Source organism: Symphalangus syndactylus, chromosome 8 (assembly GCF_028878055.3).
Source record: "Symphalangus syndactylus isolate Jambi chromosome 8, NHGRI_mSymSyn1-v2.1_pri, whole genome shotgun sequence".
NCBI lineage: Eukaryota > Metazoa > Chordata > Mammalia > Primates > Hylobatidae > Symphalangus > Symphalangus syndactylus.
In genome coordinates this window covers 61,632,795-61,654,461 of record NC_072430.2, presented here as the reverse complement: position 1 = coordinate 61,654,461, position 21,667 = coordinate 61,632,795, and the positions used below count along the sequence as shown (strand labels likewise).

The 21,667-nt window shown below is 36.3% G+C and overlaps 1 protein-coding gene across 31 annotated transcripts in view; it reads left to right on the top strand.

The window, feature by feature from the left end:
• The window catches only part of KTN1 (kinectin 1), a 105,168-nt gene that overhangs the window by 39,885 nt on the left and 43,616 nt on the right, over positions 1 to 21,667 (top strand). For 30 of the 31 annotated variants that reach the window (XM_063645560.1, XM_063645557.1, XM_063645556.1 and 27 more), the window contains 12 exons: positions 8,082 to 8,198; positions 10,116 to 10,256; positions 13,579 to 13,685; positions 14,843 to 14,975; positions 16,787 to 16,874; positions 17,534 to 17,700; positions 18,111 to 18,179; positions 19,529 to 19,566; positions 20,262 to 20,352; positions 20,718 to 20,786; positions 21,273 to 21,310; positions 21,467 to 21,548. In XM_063645560.1, coding sequence (XP_063501630.1) covers positions 8,082 to 8,198; positions 10,116 to 10,256; positions 13,579 to 13,685; positions 14,843 to 14,975; positions 16,787 to 16,874; positions 17,534 to 17,700; positions 18,111 to 18,179; positions 19,529 to 19,566; positions 20,262 to 20,352; positions 20,718 to 20,786; positions 21,273 to 21,310; positions 21,467 to 21,548 — 1,140 coding nt within the window. The remainder of the gene's footprint in view (positions 1 to 8,081; positions 8,199 to 10,115; positions 10,257 to 13,578; positions 13,686 to 14,842; positions 14,976 to 16,786; positions 16,875 to 17,533; positions 17,701 to 18,110; positions 18,180 to 19,528; positions 19,567 to 20,261; positions 20,353 to 20,717; positions 20,787 to 21,272; positions 21,311 to 21,466; positions 21,549 to 21,667) is intronic. The other variant, XM_055289282.2, reaches the window with a different exon arrangement.

Here is a 21,667-nt window from a genome sequence, read left to right as displayed (position 1 = left end):
TGGACCCTCCCAAATTTCATGTCCTCACATTTCAAAACCAATCATGCCCTCCTGCTGGTCTCCCAAAGTCTTAACTAATTTCAGCATTAATTCGAAAGTCTACAGTCCAAAGTCTCATCCGAGACAAGGCAAGTCCCTTCTGCCTATGAGCCTGTAAAATCAGAAGCAACTTAGTTACCTCCTAGATACAATGGGGTATAGGCATTGGGTAAATACAGCCACTCCAAATGGGAGAAATTGGCCAAAATAAAAGGGCTACAGGCCCCATGCGAATCTGAAATCCAGTGGGGCAGTCAAATCTTGAAGCTCCAATATGATCTCCTTTGACTCCCATGTCTCACATCCAGGTCATGCTGATTCAAGAGGTGGGTTCCCATGGTCTTGGGCAGCTCCGCCCCTGTGGCTTTGCAGGGTACAGCCTCCTTTCTGGCTGCTTTCATGGGCTGGCATTGAGGGTCTGTGGCTTTTCCAGGCACACAATACAAGCTGTCAGTGGCTCTACCATTCTGGGATCTGGAGGATGGTGGCCACCTTCTCACAGCTCCACTGGGCAGTGCTTCAGTGGGGACTTCGTGTGTAGGTTTCAATCTCACATTTCCCTTCCGCACTGCCCTAGGAGAGGTTCTCCATGAGGGCCCCACCTCTGTGGCAAACTTCTGCCTGGACATCCAGGTGTTTCCATACATCCTCTGAAATCTAGGCAGAGGTTTCCCAAAACTCAAGTCTTGACTTCTGTGCACCCACAGGTTCAACACTACGTTGAAGCTGCTAAGGCTTGGGGCTTGTACCCTCTGAAGCCATGGCCCATGCTGTACCTTGGTTTCTTTTATCCATGCCTAGAGTGGCTAGGTTGCAGGACACCAAGTCCCTAGGCTACATACAGCAGGGGGGCCCTGGGCCCTGCCCAGGAAACCATTTTTGACATGCTCTGGAGACATTTTCTCCATTGTTTTGGTGATTTACATTTGGTTCCTCATTACTTATGCGAATTTCTGCAGCTGGCTTGAATTTCTCCTCAGAAAGTGGGTTTTTCTTTTCTATTGCATCATCAGGCTGCAAATTTTCCAAACTTTATTCTCGGTTTCCCTCTTAAAACTGAATGCTGTTAATAGCACCCAAGTCACCTCTTGAATGCTTTGCTTCTTAGAAATTTCTTCCACCAGAGACCCTAAATCATCTCCCTCAAGTCTCCCTCAAATCTCTAGGACAGGTGCATAATGCCACCAGTCTCTTTGCTAAGACATAGCAAGAGTTGCCTTTACTCCAGTTCCCAACATGTTCCTCATCTCCATCTGAGATGACCTCATCCTGGATTTCATTGCCTGTATCATTATCAGCATTTTGGTCAAAGCTATTCAGCAAGTCTCTAGGAAGTTCCAAACTTTCCCACATCTTCCTTTCTTCTTCTGAGCCCTCCAAACTGTTCCAACTCCTCTGCCTGTTACCCAGTTCCAAAGTCGTGTCCACATTTTCGGGTATCTTTACAGCAGTTCCTCACTCCTGGTACCAATTTACTGTATTAGTCTATTTTCACATTGCTGATAAAGACATACCTGAGACTGGTAATTTATAAAGAAAAAGAGGTTTAATGGACTCACAGTTTCATGTGGCTGGCCTCACAATCATGGTAGAAGGTGAAAGGCATGTCTTACATGGCAGCAGGGAAGAGGGAATGAAAACCAAATGAAAGGGATTTCCCCTTTTCAAACCCTCAGATCTTGTGAGACTTATTCACGACCAGGAGAACAGTGTGGGGGAAACTGCCCTCATGATTCAATTATCTCCCACCAAGCCTCTCCGACAGCACATGGGAATTATGGGAGCTACAATTCAAGATGAGATTTGGGTGGGTACACAGCCGAACCATATCATGTATTCACACTAATCAATTCACTTATTTAAAATGTCATCTGTTGTCATCTGATCCTTTGACAGAGTGAATTGCTTAAAATAAGTAAGATGATTTATATTACTTTTATTTATTTATTTATTTTTGAGACGGAGGCTTGCTGTCGCCCAGGCTGGAGTGCAGTGGCGTGATCTCGGCTCACGGCAACATCCGCCTCCTGGGTTGAAGTGATTCTCCTGCCTCAACCTCCAGAGTAGCTGGGATTACAGGCGTGCACCACCATGCCCGGCCAATTTTTGTATTTTTAGTAGAGATGGGGTTTCACCGTGTTAGCCGGGATGGTTTCGATCTCCTGACATCGTGATCCGAGGCCCACCTTGGCCTCCCAAAGTGCTGGGATTACAGGCGTGAGCCACTGTGCCCGGCCAGATTTATATTACTTTTAAAGTCATTTGGCCCTTGGCTAAACTGTACCGTGCTTTGCTCTGACTAGAAGTGCTGAAGTCAAAGTCAGGTGATTTCTGGATAGCATGTATGAACGGTTTTTGTGACTGAAGATCACACCGTTCAAAGAACCTCAGTACTATTGTTGTGGGAGTGTGTGTGTGTTGTGTTTGTAACAGTACTCTTCTAAAAGAAATGATTTGAATGGCATAATCACTGCTATGGCTGATGTTTTAAAAAAATTGTAAAATAAAATCCCCATGCAGCTAACATCTGTATTCTTATGGGTCATATTCACTATAATATCATATGTACTATGTGATACTGGGAAAGGTGACAAGTTTTCAAGGGTTACCTATGTAAAATAAAGTGACATGGTGTCTGCTATTCAATATTAGATGGTGCATTTAACTGTCTTTATTCTAAAAACACACTCATGCACACCTCTTTCCCCATAACCTGTCACCTACTTTCAAACCTTCAGTGGCTTAATTTTTTCTTATACTAGTCTAGACCATTACCCCTCACCTGATTACCTGCATTAGTCTCCAGATTGATGTTTCTGCTTTTCCTCTTAGTCCTCTAATTTTGTTTTTTTCCCACATAACTGTAAAGTGACCTTTAAGAGATAAATTAGGTTATATTACTGCTTTAAAAACCCTTTGGTGTTTTTCTCTTTTAAAACATAAATCCAGATTCCTTAACAGGTCTATGTCCTGCCTCTCTCTGCAGCCTCATCTAATGACATTTTTTCTTATTCCCTCACTAAATTTCACCCATACGGAGTCTTCTCTGGTTCTTCTATCATACTAGACTTTTTTTTCTGTCTGTCCTGTCTCGCCTTTCCTCCCAAACCCTCCCTTCCAATTTCTTTCTATGCCTAATTCCTCCTTCAAGTCTCCACTTAAATGTCATTTTCTCATATAAGGCTAACCTGAATTCACAGTCTAAATTGTTTGCCCTGCTGTTCTTTCTTACAACCATCTGGATGTTTTTGCCATAGCATTTATCATAGCATTATAAGTCTGTCATACTTATATTGACAGTGCATTTTACAAATCTATGGCAATTTTTTACAATGTAGTATACTTGTTAGACAGTTTCCATGTGATGCCAGCAATGGCCCAGAGTAAAAGGTAATCAGTAAATACGATAAATGTGACTTTAAATACAAAGACAGATGCTTTGTTGCAAGGAACTTTCTTGATTATTTTTATTTTTATTTTTTTGAGACGGGGTCTGGCCCTGTCACCCAGGCTGGAGTGCAGTGGCGCAATCTCTGCTCACCGCAGCCTTCACCTCTTAGGCTCAAGCGATCCTCCCATCTCACCCTCCTGAGGAGCTGGGACCACAGGCAATGCCTGGCTAGTTTTTGTATTTTTTGTAGAGATGGGGTTTCAAGCTCCTGAGCTCAATCAGTCGTCCTGCCTTGGCCTCCCAAAGTGCTAGGATTACAGGTGTGAGCCACGGCGCCTAGCCTTGATATTGATTAAAGAATTTGTCCTTTGATTTATTTTATTGTAATTGAGTGAGCAAATACTTTAAAAAGTTGTTAGTTATATGTGGGGATTGAGAAAAGCTCCTAGCAGGGAAGAACCTTGCTGAAGTTACTGTGTTACTATATTGCTGTTTAGAGTTAATGCTTTTTAAGATTAAAAGTGATTGCTTTAAGTGTCTCTTCTAATAAAAGATGTTGCTGGTAGCTTATGGGGGCAAGAGTAATCATTTTATTGTCTGAGACAGCTTTCAACTCTAGAGTCTGGGTGATAAATCAGACTACCCTTCATCTATTTTAGGCAGGCCTTGGAAGAAGTTGGAAACTATTAAAGATAGCATGGAGCAAGTGTTTTGAAACTGTTCACATTTTTCCCCTTTTCCTTGGAGCCATTTGGTTTTAGATTAAAATCTTACTGTTATTGGTTTCTCATGGGGCGGTTCTGTTCTCTACTGAAGGAACTCTGCCTTTGTAGATCTCCTGTATCTGAGTAAGACTAGGTAAGTTGAATTTCTTTTTCCTGCCTTAGAACTGAGTTGGTCAGAGCTTTTCACAGATTGTTCAAAGTCCCAAAGGTAATTGAATCCTTGTGCCGAATAAAGACCACTTTAGAGCAAGGGGGAAGATAAATACAGGGCACTGGCATAGGATAGGATTTTTTGAGCAGTTGTATGTAGTGGCTAAAGAAGAGTCCATGGTGACTGCTTGTTTTATTTCTTAACTGGATAGATTGTGGTGACAGTGATTGTTATGAACACTTTGTAGAGAGTAGAAGATTGAGAAATTTCAGAAAGCTGTTTTAGGCATCCCTTGTGCCATTTAAGTGGATATAGTCATTTTACAATTAACATATTTCTCTGGAGTAGAAGAAAGGCTACAATGGGAGTGATTGAGGAAGATAATCCACTATCAACAGTACATATGGTAGATGTATATTAGATCAGGGAGGATGTGAGGGGTGATAGAAGGCTCAAGAATGAACCCCAGGAAACACCAACAATTAAAGGGCAAGGAAAATCACCATGAAAGATACTGAAGAGGAGCGAAGTGGTGGGAGGAACACCAGGAGGTAGTGGAATCACAGAAACTTTGAGTTTGGGAAGTAGGGAGGTTGGGGGAATGATCAACAGTAACATGCTTTAGAGATGTCAAGGAAGATTAAGATTGTAAAACTGGGTTTGATATCCTTAGTAAAAGCAGTTTCATTGCAGTACAAGACTATAAATAAGTACCAAATGAATGGGAAAAGTGACAGCGAGTGTCCGCTACGAGTAAGCTTAGGTGGGAAGGGGAAAACGGCAAAAGCTAGAAGGGTTGGAGCAGGGATGTTATGTTGTGTGAGTGCACACATGCCATTGTATTTGAGTTATGAGGCACTTGAGAGTGTGGTTAAGATCTTGAGCTCTCGAGTCAAGACTTCCCAAATTCAAATCTGGACTCTGGCACTTGCAGCTTTGTGGCCTTAGATAAGTTACTTAGCTTCAGTGACTCGATTTTCCCATGTCTAAAATGGGAATGATCAAGTTTTGAGAATTAAATGATAGTTCATGTTAGGTGCTTAGAGTCCCTAGCATATAATAACTGCTGAAAAATGTAAACTATTAATGTAATTATTAGTAAGAAAATGTTTAATTATTAATTTTTTATCATTGGCCTTTAAATATACTTGCTTCAGTTATATTTTAAACTTTAAATTATTAACAATTTGGGCCCCATGCTGTGTAGCAGGAGGAACTACTGTTATACCACTTAAATTTTTTTCCTAGCTTCTTTCTTCCACCACTCACAACTTTAATTAATAATAGTTTTTCTGTTTGTCAGATACTTGTAATATGTAACATCTCTTCTGTGATTATAATTTTCATGTTTTAGTTTTAATTTTATAGTTTAATGGTGGGTCCAGATCTCAATGTTAGTACTTTTGTCATAGCTTCTTTATTCATCTCTTGGTTAGCTAAAGTTGTTTTTCCTGGGATTTCTTCAAAAAATTTTCCAAATTTTGGCAAGTTAACATGCTTTTGTTGTATTTATACTCAAATAATAATTTGGTGGGGTATAACATTCCAGAGTTTCGTTTTCTTTCCTTGAAACATTTTATGCATTTGTTGTTTCACTGTTCTCTTTATTCATATTGCTGGGTAGAGGTCTGACGCTAGCCTGCATTTTGCACCCTTTTCATATATTTTTGTTAAACTGCAGTCACACAATAAAACATTCTTTGAATAATCAATCACATGTTTTATTATTTACTGGATTTTTTTCAGTGTCTGACCTACTCTACACATATCAAGGGATTCAGTTTCTTTGGCATTCAGTAATTGTACTATAATATGGTTTGACATTGACTGCTCTGTTAAACTTCCCTTGGATACAGTATGCCTTTTCAATCATTAGATTCAAGTTAGCTATTATTACTGGGAAGTTATATATAATGTTCTTGAAATAAGTAAAATAGTGGAGATCAGTTAAATACATGTGGGCTCTCTGCCTACCTTCGTTGTCTTTCATATCTTTAACAACAACAACAAAAAAAACTCTAACACATAACCAAAGAAAACTTTATTTCTAGTTTTTATTTATTTCTCTCCACCATGGACTCTGTGGCCCTTACTGTGTTTACAGCGGCATGTGCTTTTCTGTTTGCTGCTTCTAACTATAGTATATTTCTGGGATGGTGTTGCTTTTGCTTCCACTTCAGTTTTGCCAGCTCACGTTTCATCTCATTTTGTGTTATCTTTTCTCTGAGCTCTTTTATTTTCCAGAGATGATTACTATATTAGATTTTTAACCACAATTTTTTCCTGCTGTGTGATAACCGTTTTCTGGTGATTTTTCTTCACTTGTTATTTGTGTTTTTCTTATTTTCATTTTTTTGGTATCTTGTATAGATCCTGTTTTGTTTTGTTTTATTTTATTTCATTTTATTTTATTTACTATTACTGTTCTTCCAATGAGGGGTGTTTTTCTTGGATCATCTTTGTGATAGAGCTTGGTATTGTTGAAGAGTCAGGGATGGCTGGTGTTCTCCTTGGGGACTGTGTATGTAAAATGATTTTTTTAGCCTTTGCTGCTTTTCAGATAAGAGACTTAGGGCCTCCCTATAGAGAATCTTTTGACTGCCTCACTGGCTAGTTGCTCCCTTTGAGTGATGTTTTTCCTCTTGAGATGTGGGATTTTATCTGCGACTTTTTTTTTTTTTTCCTTCTTGAGACCGTCTTCACTTTCAATCTTTGCACTTGTTTGTTGTTTCCCGTGTCAAACTGGGGATGGCTGGTTTTACCTTTCAGGATGTGCCTGTTAATTTCAGAGAACTACACATATATGGCACCTCTGTAGCCATCGGTGTATTCTGACGGGGTCATGGAGCATCTGAATTTGATCTTTACTATATTTGGTGGTCTTTCCTCATATGCTTTGAGATTACAGGTTACTGTTTCATTCATAGCAGCTTACATTTTGGTTTCATATTCTCTCTTTTGATCTAGCAGGAGAAGGAGGAAATTACTGTCTTGACTCTGAGTTTAAAACTGGAATTCCCGTAATTCTTTGTAAAAGTCTGTTTCTTGGTTGACGTGTATCTAGTTGGAAATTTCAGGATATACAACATTAAAGAGATTTTTCTGAATATTTCACTGATCGGTATTTGGCAGTTATTTTACTTTTTATGTAATACAGAACTCTGCATTGACCCAAGAACACTTGATGTTAGATACTTCATTTTCATAATTTTTTTTTAATCTTAGCACCTTTTTTTATTTTATTTATTTATTTTTCTTATACTTTAAGTTCTGGGATACATGTGCAGAATGTGCAGGTTTGTTACATAGGTATACACATGACATGGTGGTTTGCTGCACCCATCAACCTGTCATCTACATTAGGTATTTCTCCTAATGCTATCCCTCCCCTATCCCCCCACCCCCTGACAGGCATGTTGCCCTTCCTGTGTCCATGTTCCCCTTCCTGTGTCCATGTTCCCCTTCCTGTGTCCATGTTCCCCTTCCTGTGTCCATGTTCCCCTTCCTGTGTCCATGTTCCCCTTCCTGTGTCCATGTGTTCTCGTTCAACTCCCACTTATGAGTGAGACCATGCAGTGTTTGGTTTTCTGTTCTGGTGTTCGTTTGCTGAGAATGATGGTTTCTAGCTTCATCCATGTCCCTGCAAAGGACATGAACTCATCCTTTTTTATGGCTGCATAGTATTCCGTGGTGTATATGTGCCACATTTCATTTTCATAATTTTTATTAGCCCATGGTAACTATTACTAATTCTGCATTGCTTTCTCAATTGCAGTCAAGTAAGGGAGAATTGACTACGCTCGTACATCAGCTTCAAGAAAAGGACAAGTTACTTGCTGCTGTGAAGGAAGATGCTGCTGCTACAAAGGATCGGTGTAAGCAGTTAACCCAGGTGAAGACATTCTTATGTATGAGGGATATACTTCCCAAATCAGAAGCAACGGAAGATTTTAGAAATTGTCCATAATCAGTAGTTTAATTATTTGTAATTTATATCCAACAAAAGTAACTTTCCTTTAGAGTTTTGGGAGGGTAGATAGAGCTGTCTGTCTCTTTTGTGATATTATAGCCTATAGTTGAATAATTTAAAATAAGAGTACGTACAGATATCCTAACTTCAGAATAGCGAAAGCATTCTGTACAGAAGCATGGGAATTTGTTTTAATTGGATCTGACCTAGATCTGTTATCTATAGAAACACAGAATTTGATGTGATCTTGTTTAAGTCTGATTAATGGAATAAATGTGAAACTCTTAACATAGGTAATTTATTTATGGAGCTTCTTGTAATAAGTATAATTTTTTGTCAAGTTCTTCAAATCTCAGAAATTTTACTTTGAGAGGTTAATAATAAAAAATACCAGAAAAGCCAATCTTTAAAACATCATGAAACTGAGAGAACAGAATTGAAACTATAGAAAATGTGGTTTCATTATTCCTGAAGTGCTTGTTTCTCTTTCTAGGGATTAAATGCAGTAGAGTACATGATGTTTATTTATGAGTCATTCACCTAGCCACTTGATGACATTGTAAGAATGAATGGCCTTGTTTGAATATAAATCCTTTATGTGAATTTGAAGTAAATAAAAAAAGTCAATGGAAAAAGTTGGCAAGATTAAAGTTGTTAATAAAATTAGAAACTTTAACATAGTTTTATGTGACTATATGACTATATATAAAAAATTAAAAATTAGGATAACTAATTTGATAATTCATTGAGCTGCATACTTACGATGTGTATACGTCTAAGTATGTTATACAGGAGGATAACAATTTGTAAAGATGAATGAACAAACTCAGGCAACCATAAATTATGTAATATCTCAAATTTTGTCATACAATTGCTTTAGAGCAGGAACATGATTAGTCCTAATGATACCTGCAGCTAACTTTAAAATTACTTGACTTTCATGTACTTCGATAATTAATATTTGTTCTAGGAGTTCATAGTACCAGCAAAACAAAATGAAATCCCTCATTTAAGATTTGACTTAGTGGCCGGGTGCAATGGCTTACGCCTGTAATCCCAGCACTTTGGGAGGCTGAGGCAGGTGAATCACGAGGTCAGGATATCGAGACCATCCTGGCTAACACGGTGAAACCCTGTCTCTACTAAAAATACAAAAAAAATTAGCCGGGCATGGTGGTGGGCGCCTGTAGTCTCAACTACTCGGGAGGCCGAGGCAGGAGAATGGTGTGAACCTGGGAGGCGGAGCTTGTAGTGAGCCGAGATCACGCCACTGCTCTTCCAGCCTGGGCAATGGAGCGAGACTCCGTCTCAAAAAAAAAAAAAAAGATTTAACTTAGGAATATGATAAAACTTTGCTTTCTGAATTTACTTTCCCTTGTTTCAAACTTTGACTCTACTATAGACATCTTATCCCTATTTTTTCCCTTAGGAGTGAGACTTTTATTTCCTTCTAGGCCTTTTTTCCCTGAAAGAGAACGTGTACCTGGGAATGATAGAGAATGAACTGTTGTGCTTTAAAATATTCTTTTGTGTAATCAAGTTAGAATGTAGGATTTATTCTAGGTTCATAGTCTTTAACTCATAATAAACTAGAAAATGCATTTGAATTAAGAGTAAACAAGTGGCAAAGTGTTTATGAGCGAATTGGTGTGAAGAGCAGATGAGATGCAGAAGACTGTTTTTAAAATCTTTTGACCTTGCTTTTTTTAAGCGAGTATTTAATGTTTTATCATTCATGATTATTTTACTGATGTTAAATAACATCATTGTTTATCATTGTTGTAGGCTTATGATACTTATTAAATAACAAGTGTTTAAATTTCTGGGATATTCTTTTAGGAAATGATGACAGAGAAAGAAAGAAGCAATGTGGTTATAGCAAGGATGAAAGATCGGATTGGAACATTAGAAAAGGAACATAATGTATTTCAAAACAAAATACGTGTCAGTTATCAAGAGACTCAACAGATGCAGATGAAGGTATATTTTCATTCTTTGAAAACAAGATGAAATGGTTGCATTCATTTTATTAGCAAACTTTTAAGTGGCTAGTATGTACGAGGCCCTTTGTTGGGTCATCAACATACAGTGGCTAGTGAAGTTCACTCTGTGTCCTAAGTAAAACAACTTTTCTAGGTGGGGATGAAGTAGAGAGGCTGGATGCAGATAAATAGGATGATAAAGATAAGTATTGGCGACTTTAGAACAATGGTGATGGGAGGTAGGGAAGAAAAGGATTCGATAGGGAAGACTTTTTAGAAGTGATATCCAGACTGTGTTAAATCTTTTAAAACAATTAGGCATTATCAAGTAAGAGAGTAAAGAAATGGGCACTGAGGATAAGAGTTACTTGGTGTGATTTCTTAGTCCATCTCTGGAGGTGATAGTTGAGTGGGTATAGTTTGGGACCCAGGATTGAGCTTTTTAATGAGTGTACTCCAGGTGTTACCAGTACAGATTGTCTAGAGTAACTGCTCTATGAGAAATACAGTAAGAGTTGTGGTATTTGGGAATGAGGGCTGGAATGAAGAAGGGATATTGAGAAGTAGATAGAGGCCCCATCTTAAAGGGCCTTGTATTCGTGAAGACTGGGGAGCCAGTGAAGGAGTTTAAGCAACACAGCAGTTGCTGGAATTATACTACTATTTTACATTTTTACCTTGGTAGCAGTGGGGAGAGTGGAGCAAGGGATAGTTGGAACACTTTGCTAGAATTCAAGTCGAAGAACAAGGGCCTGAAATTAGATGTTGACAATGAGAGAATGAGTTTGAGTATACAAAGAGTTAGTTAGATATGGTGTGGTGTTAGTGTGGAGGGGAGAGGTGATAGTGAAGAATGACTTCCAAGGTTTTGGCCTGAGTGATTTTGTCTGTTGTTGCTTCCTACCCTTTCACTTGTCTTCTGTCAGAAGGCTCAGTTTTTACAGTCTGTCTTTTGTATATATTTTCCATTTTCATGATCCTAGTTAGGACTAGACCAGTGAATTTTGTTTTATTTTTAAAAAGATTGAAATATCTTTATTACTGCTAAAGAGGCTATTGAAGAATATGGCATGGGTCTGCTTGCTTAGTGGTTATGTAATACCTTCCTTAATTTAACTTTCTTGGCCAGTGACTTTTTGAAATTGTTACTTCCATCTGCTGGCTGATCCTTCAATTCAGAAGGTCTGTCATTACCTCAGATTTAATATATGTCTAAAACTCACCTACTGATCAGGTTGATATATATATACATATATATGTGTATAGATATATATACATATATGTGTATAGATATATATATACATATATATGTATAGATATATATATACATATATGTGTATAGATATATCTATACATATATATGTGTATAGATATATCTATACATATATACGTGTATATGTATATATATACACATATACACGTATATATATGTGTGTGTGTATATATGTGTGTGTATATATATGTGTGTGTGTATATATATATTTTTTAGGCCAATCGTGAACAATGATGTTTTTAATATTTTGAGGCATTGTTTATGCTTGAATCCCGTGACTTCTCTCTGCCTCGCTTAGGCTACAATTTGCTCTGAAATCTTAAAGACATTTTATTTCTGTGGCCAGGTGCTGTGGCTCATGTCTGTAATCCCAGTCGAGGTGGGAGGATCACTTGAACCCAGGAATTTGAGAACAGCCTGGGCAACATAGTGGGACCCCATTCTATAAAAAAATTAAAAAGTTCGCCAGGCATGGTGGCATGCCCCTGGTTCCAATTACTCAGGAGGCTGAGGTGGGAGGCTTGAGCCTGGAAGGTTGAAGTTGCAGTGAGCCATGATCACACTATTGCACTCCAGCCTGGGTGACGGTGAGACCCTGTCTCAAAAAACAAAAAGCTCCAAACTTCTTTATTTCTAGTTACTCTTGCATTCAATTCTTAGTCTGTCTTTCGTTTATTATTACATACTAGGATAATTATGGCTGATATTAATAGGTTTGTCATTTTCGTTCCGTCTTGTATTTGGTACCAGATTTTTTTCTTGTAAAATATTGCTTTGATAATATCGCTAGTCTGCTAAAAATTTTAAAATATTCTTTGCTGCTTTCAGAGTCCCAATATTTTCCTCTGAAATGCCACTGATAGCAAAAAAGAAGTGAATGATGCTGTTTTCATGTTCTTACCCTATCCACTGCTTTTAGCATTTGTTTAACTCATTCCTTCATCTTCTCATCCCCCAGCAATTTGAGTTATTGAAGAACTGATCTTCCTAGTCTCAAGTGATCTTTTCTTCTTAATTCCTAATTCCTGTTAATTTGAAAATTAGTCAGATACTTGTAGCAGCATCTTTTGTTGAAGGTGAAAGGTATTTAAGTGATTCATCCTGTTTTACTTGATTACTTACAGAGGTCAGGATGTAGATTCCATATGATAACTTCTGTGAAAAATAGAAACGTATACCTTAATTTCTCTTAATAAGCAACAGTTTCTTTTGAAAGAATTATTAATAAGATTATTTCATATAAAAACATGTTCTTATGAAATATAAGAGTGATTGTGCTTTATCTTTAGATTCTTTAATCCAAAATTTAAAAATTAGAAGAAGAAAGAGTGGTGGTCGCCAGGGGCTGCAGGGAGAGGAATGGGAGTTATTTGTTAAAAGGTGTAGAAGGTGTTTTACACAATGAAGAGAGTTATGGAGATGAATGGTGGTCATGATTACACAGCATTATGGATATATTTAATACCAGTGAACTGTATACTTGAAAATGGTTAAAATGGTATGTTTTATGTTATATGTATTTTTATAATGTAAAAACTTGGAAAAAAAATTAGAGGTCAGAATATTTTAGCAAGCAAGTTTTTGTGTTATCTGTATGATTATGGCTCAATTTGTAACTGAATATAAAGTGTACCAAACATATTTTCAGCTTTTAAACTTTGGCTTACTAAAGACTTTAAGAATATTGCTAACATGTAATTGACATAAGATCAGGACAAGCTTAATTCTGTATGAATCTATTCGGTAGGAAAGAAGTCCTAAATCATATTTAGTTCTGAAACATCATCTCTAAGCATGTTCATCTTGTATTTCAAATATGGTAGCAGCTAGCATCTACTTATATTGTTGAATGTGGTGACAGTTTGTATTTGATTTGCATTCATCACTAACAAAATATAATTCTTTTAAATTTGTTTATATTTGAGAAGACTGATTCAAACTTCATTCTATTGATGCTTTTTACATTCTCATTTTAATAAAGTTTATTTTAAAAGTTAGCTTTGACAGTCTTTGTTTTCTAAGTTTTATATGTGTAAAATAATTTTAGTTTCAGCAAGTTCGTGAGCAGATGGAGGCAGAGATCGCTCACTTGAAGCAGGAAAATGGTATACTGAGAGATGCTGTCAGCAACACTACAAATCAACTGGAAAGCAAGTATGTTTCCAAATACCTTATTTTTAATTGAATGGCAGAGTATTTTCTTGAATCATCAAAATATTAATAGTGTTTGATAGTAATTGGCTAGACTGTTGTTTTTTTACATTTCTAAAATGAGTTACTTTTAAAAACAATTCTCTTTTGCTTTGTGAAGAACTTCTTCAGTTATACATATGTAAACTATATATGTTATATTAATGTCATACTATTATATACTTATACAAATACATTAATATATATCATATATTACATATTTATATAAACTATGTAATAAATACTAGTACCACCGATGGAATGGTCTACAAGCTTATGAGTAAAACTTTTAAACCATCTGTCCCATTTCACAGTAGCTCCAAAACTTCAGTATTCTGAAGAGCACCTGGCATTCTAATTAAAAAGTGTATTCTTGAGTCCTCCCCTTAAAAGGTTATGATTCACTGACTCTGAGGTAAAGCCCAGGAATCTACATATTAAGACACTTTCGGGCTGGGTGTGGTGGCTCACACCTGTAATCCTAGCACTTTGGGAGGCCGAGGCAGGCGGATCACCTGACATCAGGAGTTTGAGACCAGCCTGGCCAATGTGGTGAAACCCCCGTCTCTACTAAAAATACAAAAATTAGCTGGGCTTGGTGGCACACACCTGTAATCTCAGCTACTCGGGAGACTTAGGAGAATCGCTTGAACCTGGGAGGTGGAGGTTGCAGTGAGCCCAGATTGCGCCACTGCACTCCAGCCTGGGCGACAGAGCCACACTCCGTCTCAAAAAAAAAAAAAGATACTTTCCTTGTGATAGTGATTGGCTCTGAGGCCATACTTTGAGAAGTAGTACCTTAGAGAGACTAGTAATACGGGTACACAGTACCCTGACTGGTTGATTTTTAATACGTTTTCAGAAGACTAGTTTGAAGGTGACACTATTTATGGTCATCCATTTTTCTTGATATTTTACAGTGATTTTAGAATTTGAATAACTCATTAGAATTATATAGGAATTACACAACTAAACTTTATTGTTAGTAGTCACTTGTGTTCTGTTTCAGTTGGGCTGTAAATGGAACTGCTAGCTCAGCTCAGCAAAACAAAGTATGTTTTGTTTATTTCTTATATATATTTGTAATAATGGAAGGCTCCTAATCCAGTTACTGTTTTCAGGCAGTCTGCAGAACTAAATAAACTACGCCAGGATTATGCTAGGTTGGTGAATGAGCTGACTGAGAAAACAGGAAAGCTACAGCAAGAGGAAGTCCAAAAGAAGAATGCTGAGCAAGCAGTTACTCAGTTGAAGGTGATATATTCTCACCTTTATTTGTCATTTCATGAATAATATAGGCGTATTAGTTCGTTTTCATACTGGTATGAAGAACTGCCCGAGACTAGGTAAATTTTTAAGGAAAGAGGTTTCATTGACTCACGGTTCAACATGGCTGGGGAGGCCTCAGGAAACTTACAATCATGGCAGAAGGTGAAGAAGAAGCAAAGCTTCTTCTTCACGAAGCAGCAGGAAGGAGAAATGCCGAGTGAGGGGGAAGACTCCCTTATAAAACCATCAGATCTTGTGAGAACTCACTCACTATGACAAGAACAGGATGGGGGAAACCATGCCTATGATTCAGTTACCTCCATGTGGTCTCTCCCTTGACACATGGAGATTATGGGGATTACAATTCAAGATGAGATTTGGGTGGGGACACAGTGCCTAACCATATCAGTAGGTATTTAATTTGATGACTTAAATGTGTATATAGGTTTGAAAAATATAGTTTGAAGCTTAATGGGACCTGTAGTCTAAGTGCTATGCCCTGATGAAAGAAAAAGAAGCATGTGCCCTATTGAAAGAATTGAATATAGGCTTGAATTTGAGGTTAAAGACCGTTTGAAGATATGGTAAATGATGTTAGCTGGTTGACAGGTATAAATTGTAGAATTTTATCTTATATATGGGGGTTAGGGTCTACATGTATAGGGCAGAAATCATGTAGTTAAAAATTACCCTTAATACCACTTTATCACCCATAGCTTGGATTTTTCATTAAGTCCAGTAGAACCTAGTTTTCTTTCAGCACTGGAATAGGTAGTTTTCTTTTGCTTCAGCACAAGACTAAGTAGTGTTCCAGTGGCTTGCACTCGACCCAGGATGTACAAAAAGTCACATACTGTATCTTTAGACGCCAGAGTGTCACTTGGTCCAGTAAGATGCTTATACTATGAAGAGATGCATGGCTTTTCTCAGGCTGACTGAGGGAGGAGGAGATTCATTTATCTCATTTTATATGCATTCTGAAGCATATGTACATTGAATAGAATGATGAGTATAATTCTCTATTCCTGCTTTTATTGAAGAGGAGATTTGTTGAAAGTGTAGTTCAATTTGTGTAAGTTAAATGCTACCTCATTATAATAGATTCCTACGTAGGTCACTGATACAGTTGTACTTTGATACCAGTTCCAGAGTAGGAGTTAAAAAGGCTTCAAGAGTAATTGAATATGGAAAATAGTGTGAGTAACCTTTGTTTTTCTTAAGTCTTGTTGGGAGATTGATATAAGTATCCTTTCTTTTATTTAATATTGATCTTGCTGGTGGGTTTACTACTGGCATAGATATGGAAGTCTGTTCTCTGTGGATATGGATAAATAAATGACATTAAAGATTGTAGTCATGATTGGAGTGTTGTGTTATAAAAATACCTCAAAATAAGAATTTTTAGCCACTTAGATTTAGCAATAAAGACACCATCCTGTCCTTCGGAAGCTTATCAGCTGAAGGAAGGTTAGTGGGAAACAGGTTATTGCTAAGTGGATCAGATGTATATAGTAGTAGCTATCTTGATAGAGACTCAGCACAAATATTGAGTCTGAAATAATCTCCAAACTGTAAACCCTGTAATGTTGGAGGATAGGATGGCTATGGCTGATAAATAAATAAATGGCTTTTAGACTGTGTGTATCTGCCTATCTTATTGAAATGTAGGAGACTAGTTGCAATAAGCAGTTTTATGATACAACAGTAAAGGTAGAGGATGCTTTTTTTCCCTCTTTTTCAAAGTAGAAATTCTGTGTTTGTGCTAATTTATCCTTTCTCCCCTTTAAAATACCAAGGTTCAACTACAAGAAGCTGAAAGAAGGTGGGAAGAAGTTCAGAGCTACATCAGGAAGAGAACAGCGGAACATGAGGCAGCACAGCAAGGTAAGGGGAAGAGGTATTCATGTAAACTTTGTATATAATTTTGGGTAAAATTTCCTCTCTCTTCCATCTGTGAAGAAAGTATAATTTGGCATTTTGGTTATAGCTCAATAAAAATAGCTTTTATACTTTCAGAGTATCTTTCTTTCTTTGACATTTGTTAGGGTTTTAAAATAAGTTACCTACTAGCTTTGCCTGAAGCATTAAAGTTGAAGGCAAAATTACAGTACATGATAGGGTAATGAGATCCTGGCTGTGTGTGTTTCTTTTCTGTAGTTATTCTCTTTGGTTCTTTGGTGAATTCTTTTTTTTTTCCCAAGAAAATACTTACTTCTTATTTTGAAGAGAAAAACAGAGCATTACCATCCCAAGTAGTTTACTTAAAACTGCCCATTTAATACATGCTAACTTTTACTCATTTACTCTTAATTTGATGGATCCATCTGGGAGATAATGGAGTACGTGTTATGTGTGTTGTTTATTTCTCTACTACTCCCTTTCTCCCATGAAACACAAGTATAGCCTGCTACAGAAGCATGCAAGAATGGAAGCAGGAGAGATTCAAAGAAGGTTTTCTAGAGGAGAGAATGCCTACGCTAAAGATGAGTATGAGTAACTAGGCAAAGAAAGAGACCTTTGTAAAATGTAATGTTTTATTACAGATTTACAGAGTAAATTTGTGGCCAAAGAAAATGAAGTACAGAGTCTGCATAGTAAGCTTACAGATACCTTGGTATCAAAACAACAGTTGGAGCAAAGACTAATGCAGTTAATGGAATCAGAGCAGAAAAGGGTGAACAAAGAAGAGTCTCTACAGATGCAGGTTCAGGTATTTTTTCTTCTTTTTTTTTAAAAAAAATACAGGTGGTCAGTTATTAGATCTGTGTGTCTAGAAGAGAGACTACGGTCTACCTTATCCTAATTCTGAAATGATGATGAATAATTATAACTTTGTCTTTGAGCACTTGTCACAATATGGTGTGTTTGAAGATGTGCTCACCCACAGTCTTAGGCTCTTTGTATTAGATTATGAATAGCACAAACATATCTTTAACTTCTGTCTTATAAGCTAACTCAGAATGTCTAATCATTGTTTAAAATAATGCCTTTTGGAATCTAAGAATACCTCAAAAAAAAAAAAGAAAAAGATAAACAGATGTACCTATAATACATTGTGTTCATATACATGGGGTTATTTATTAGCATGCTTTTTCTCTTTTTGGTTGCTATTTATGAAAGGATATTTTGGAGCAGAATGAGGCTTTGAAAGCTCAAATTCAGCAGTTCCATTCCCAGATAGCAGCCCAGGTAATGATGCTTTTTTATTGCTTATGATTAATAACTTTCAGCCATTTAAACACTCATCTGAATGCCTGTTGAGTGCCAGTTACTGGATTAATAGCTGGGAGACTAGTCAATGAATCAACAAATGATGATCCTGAGTGCTAAACACTTGCTAATTATGTACGGTGCTGAGGGAAAACACTAAGAAAGAAATCCATACCAACTAATTGGATGAGGGGAAGGTTAGAGAGCTTTTATTATACAAAAATGTCCCCTATCCTGTCACAAAACAAGGAGAGAGAATTGGCCAAATCCTGTCTAGAATAGTGACTTATGTATTACAGATGTTCATTAAATATCAGCCAGCTTTGGAAAATCCTAATATATCAGCAGGGGGGAACAATATGGTAACCATAGATCACAGATTATATTTGCAAAATGATCAATTGAAAATTTGTACCTCAGTTTAGTGACTCAACCTTCCAAAGTTTTCAAGTGATAGTGTAAGACCTGTTATTCTTTGACGTGACATACAGGTCTTTATAAATAATATAAAGAAAATCAAATAAAAACAAGTTAAGTATTGTGAATTTTGAGCTTCAGTTTTTCAACTTGAAAATTCTGAGAGTTATTTGTAGCAAGAAGTATTGGCTTAGAAGTCTGACATTTCTGTATAAAGAGTGGTTTTAACATTAAAATTTTGTTTTTAAGGTTCTGAGAAGTTCAGACTCCCAGAGCTTTGACCATATAAATATATTTTTCCCAATTGCTTTATCTGTAGAAATTATAGTCTAAAGTAATTGAGGAAGAATTAATGCAGGAAAGGGTGCTGGTGTGGATGTGTATGTATATGTGAATTACCACCTCAAATTAAATTGTGATCTTTAGTTATCAGCTGAGAAGTAGCTCTAAAAAATTTATCAGGAGTTAAATACATAGAGAATGCTGTAAGAATCTTTTAAATAGTAAACATGAAGATGGGTATTACTAAACTATATTAGTCATGGAATGGATAATTTTATTATTAAAAGTTGTTACTAAGGAGAAGAAACACAGGATGACATGGCCTTTCTGGCTGTTTTTCCTACTCATTTGTTGCTTGTCAGTTATTTAGTTTCCAGGCCTGTCAACTTGTTTTATTCTAAATGTCTTGTGATATGTAATTCCTGACTACTGGCTGTTGGTGATCAAACTTGCTTTCAGAATGATAGTTACTCTTTATTGAACACTCACCATGGGCCAGACCCCAGATACTTTCTTAACAATTTATATACATTAACTTCTCTTAAAATTTAAAGCTCTGTTATGATTATTGTATAGCTTTAAAGCTTTCTCTTAAATACTTTTATGTTGACACTATTTTTCTTTCTTAGACCTCCGCTTCAGTTCTAGCAGAAGAATTACATAAAGTGTAAGCCTACCTTTTCACACTCTTATAATTGTGTAGTCACCACTAACTGATACTTGTTAGATGCGACACTTATGATTAACTTTATACCTCTGACCTGTTCAGAAAATACTCTGAACTAGATTTGGAGCAATTTTTGCTTTTTTTTTTTTTTTTTTTTTTTCCCATTTTTCCCATTAGTGAGTTGGGTCCCTAAACATTATATATTCTGCTTTTATTTATGTTTTTATTATAACAAGAATTGGGGAGACTTTCATTTGGGTGTTAGCAGTTATGTGGAAGAGGTAATTGTTTAGAAAGTAGTGGAAGTAAATTAGTTTTTGTGTCTTATAAGTAGTTGTAGTTATTCTGTGTCCAGCTCTGTGGTAGTATACCCAAAACAAAGTTATGTGCTTTTTTTGTGCTGTATAATTTTGCATAGACACTGATCACTTGAGTTCGGAAGATCTGAAATCTGGTTTTGACATTTTTAGCTTTAACAAATTAACCTCTTTTATCTCGAGTTTTAAAATAGGGTTATGTATTTTAAGGAGTTATAGTAATGTGTATGACAGTTGTTAGTAAACTGAAAGGGGCTATAGAAATGGAAGGTATATGAGAACTACTGAAGTAAGGATGATGCTTTTTAAGGCTTTAAATCCTTTTGATTTGTGACTTCTGAATGTTTATTGAATGTACAAATGTCTTTCCTTCTAAAGGATTGCAGAAAAGGATAAGCAGATAAAACAGACTGAAGATTCTTTAGCAAATGAACGTGATCATTTAACAAGCAAAGAAGAGGAACTTAAGGTATAGTAATTTGTATAAATGGCTGCAATATTTTACAGAACTGAAATTTAAATTACTTTGATCCACATAGTGAGCGTATATGAAGAATGGAAAATAGTCCAGAATTCATTTGAAATAACTATTTTTCTAAACTACAAAATCCTCTAGCTCTCTACGAGGAAAATTCAAAGGGCTTCTCTCATGTGATATAATTTACAATAATTTGATAGGAATATGCTAAATAACAGGAATTGGTGGTTTCTCTTTATTATTTAGGAAATTTTGTAAGTTGAGACATTTGCTTAACTGTTTTGTAGAAAAGATGCTTTACAAACTTTAAAATCAATTGTATTAAGTCTTTTAAATGCTATTTTTCCTTGTTCTAGGATATACAGAATATGAATTTCTTACTAAAAGCTGAAGTGCAGAAATTACAGGCCCTGGCAAATGAGCAGGTAGATCTTTATTGCTTTTGAGCATTGACCTCAGAATTTCAGTTTGCATATTCTTATTTTCATTGATATTGTGAGCCCCAATTTGATTGTGTAAGTAAAAAATGTCATGGTTTCTTATCTTTGGGTGCATGATTTGATGTTACTATTTTTATGTTGAAATAAATGTTTGATCCAATGAATTAATCACTTCAAGATATCACAGGAGGCAGTTAAAATGATCTTACTATGCTGGTTTGAGTGTTTTATTTGAGCCATTTAATTCAAAAAGGATATACCTTTTTGTTAGTGTATATGAAGAATGGAAAACAGTCTAGAATAAAAGAAGTAAAAAATATTGAACAGCAAAACATGTTACAGAAATATATGGTATTGCTGTAACTTCAAATATATGGAAATACAGCTTTTTAATATGTAAAAATTAGTGAAAAAAATAGTTTTGAGCACTTCCTGAGAAGTGATATCATTTTCTTCTCATTCCACACACAGGCTGCTGCTGCACATGAATTGGAGAAGATACAACAAAGGTGACTAAAGTATTGTACATCTAGTCATTCATACATTTATGTTTAAGTATAATTGTTGCAGAAAATATTGCTGCTTATAACTGATAGTTGTGCCCATAATTCCTGTAGATTTTCTGAATGTGTGAAGTATTTTAATTTTTTTTTTCACCCTCATAGTGTTTATGTTAAAGATGATAAAATAAGATTGCTGGAAGAGCAACTACAACATGAAATTTCAAACAAAATGGAAGAATTTAAGGTGTGTGATTAAGCTTGTACACTCAGGTTTCTTAGAACAACCTTGTATACTTTTCAGTTGAGTGATTCCAGAAATACTACATTTTATGCGAAGTCACTCTGAAACAGTGTTTCTGTAGT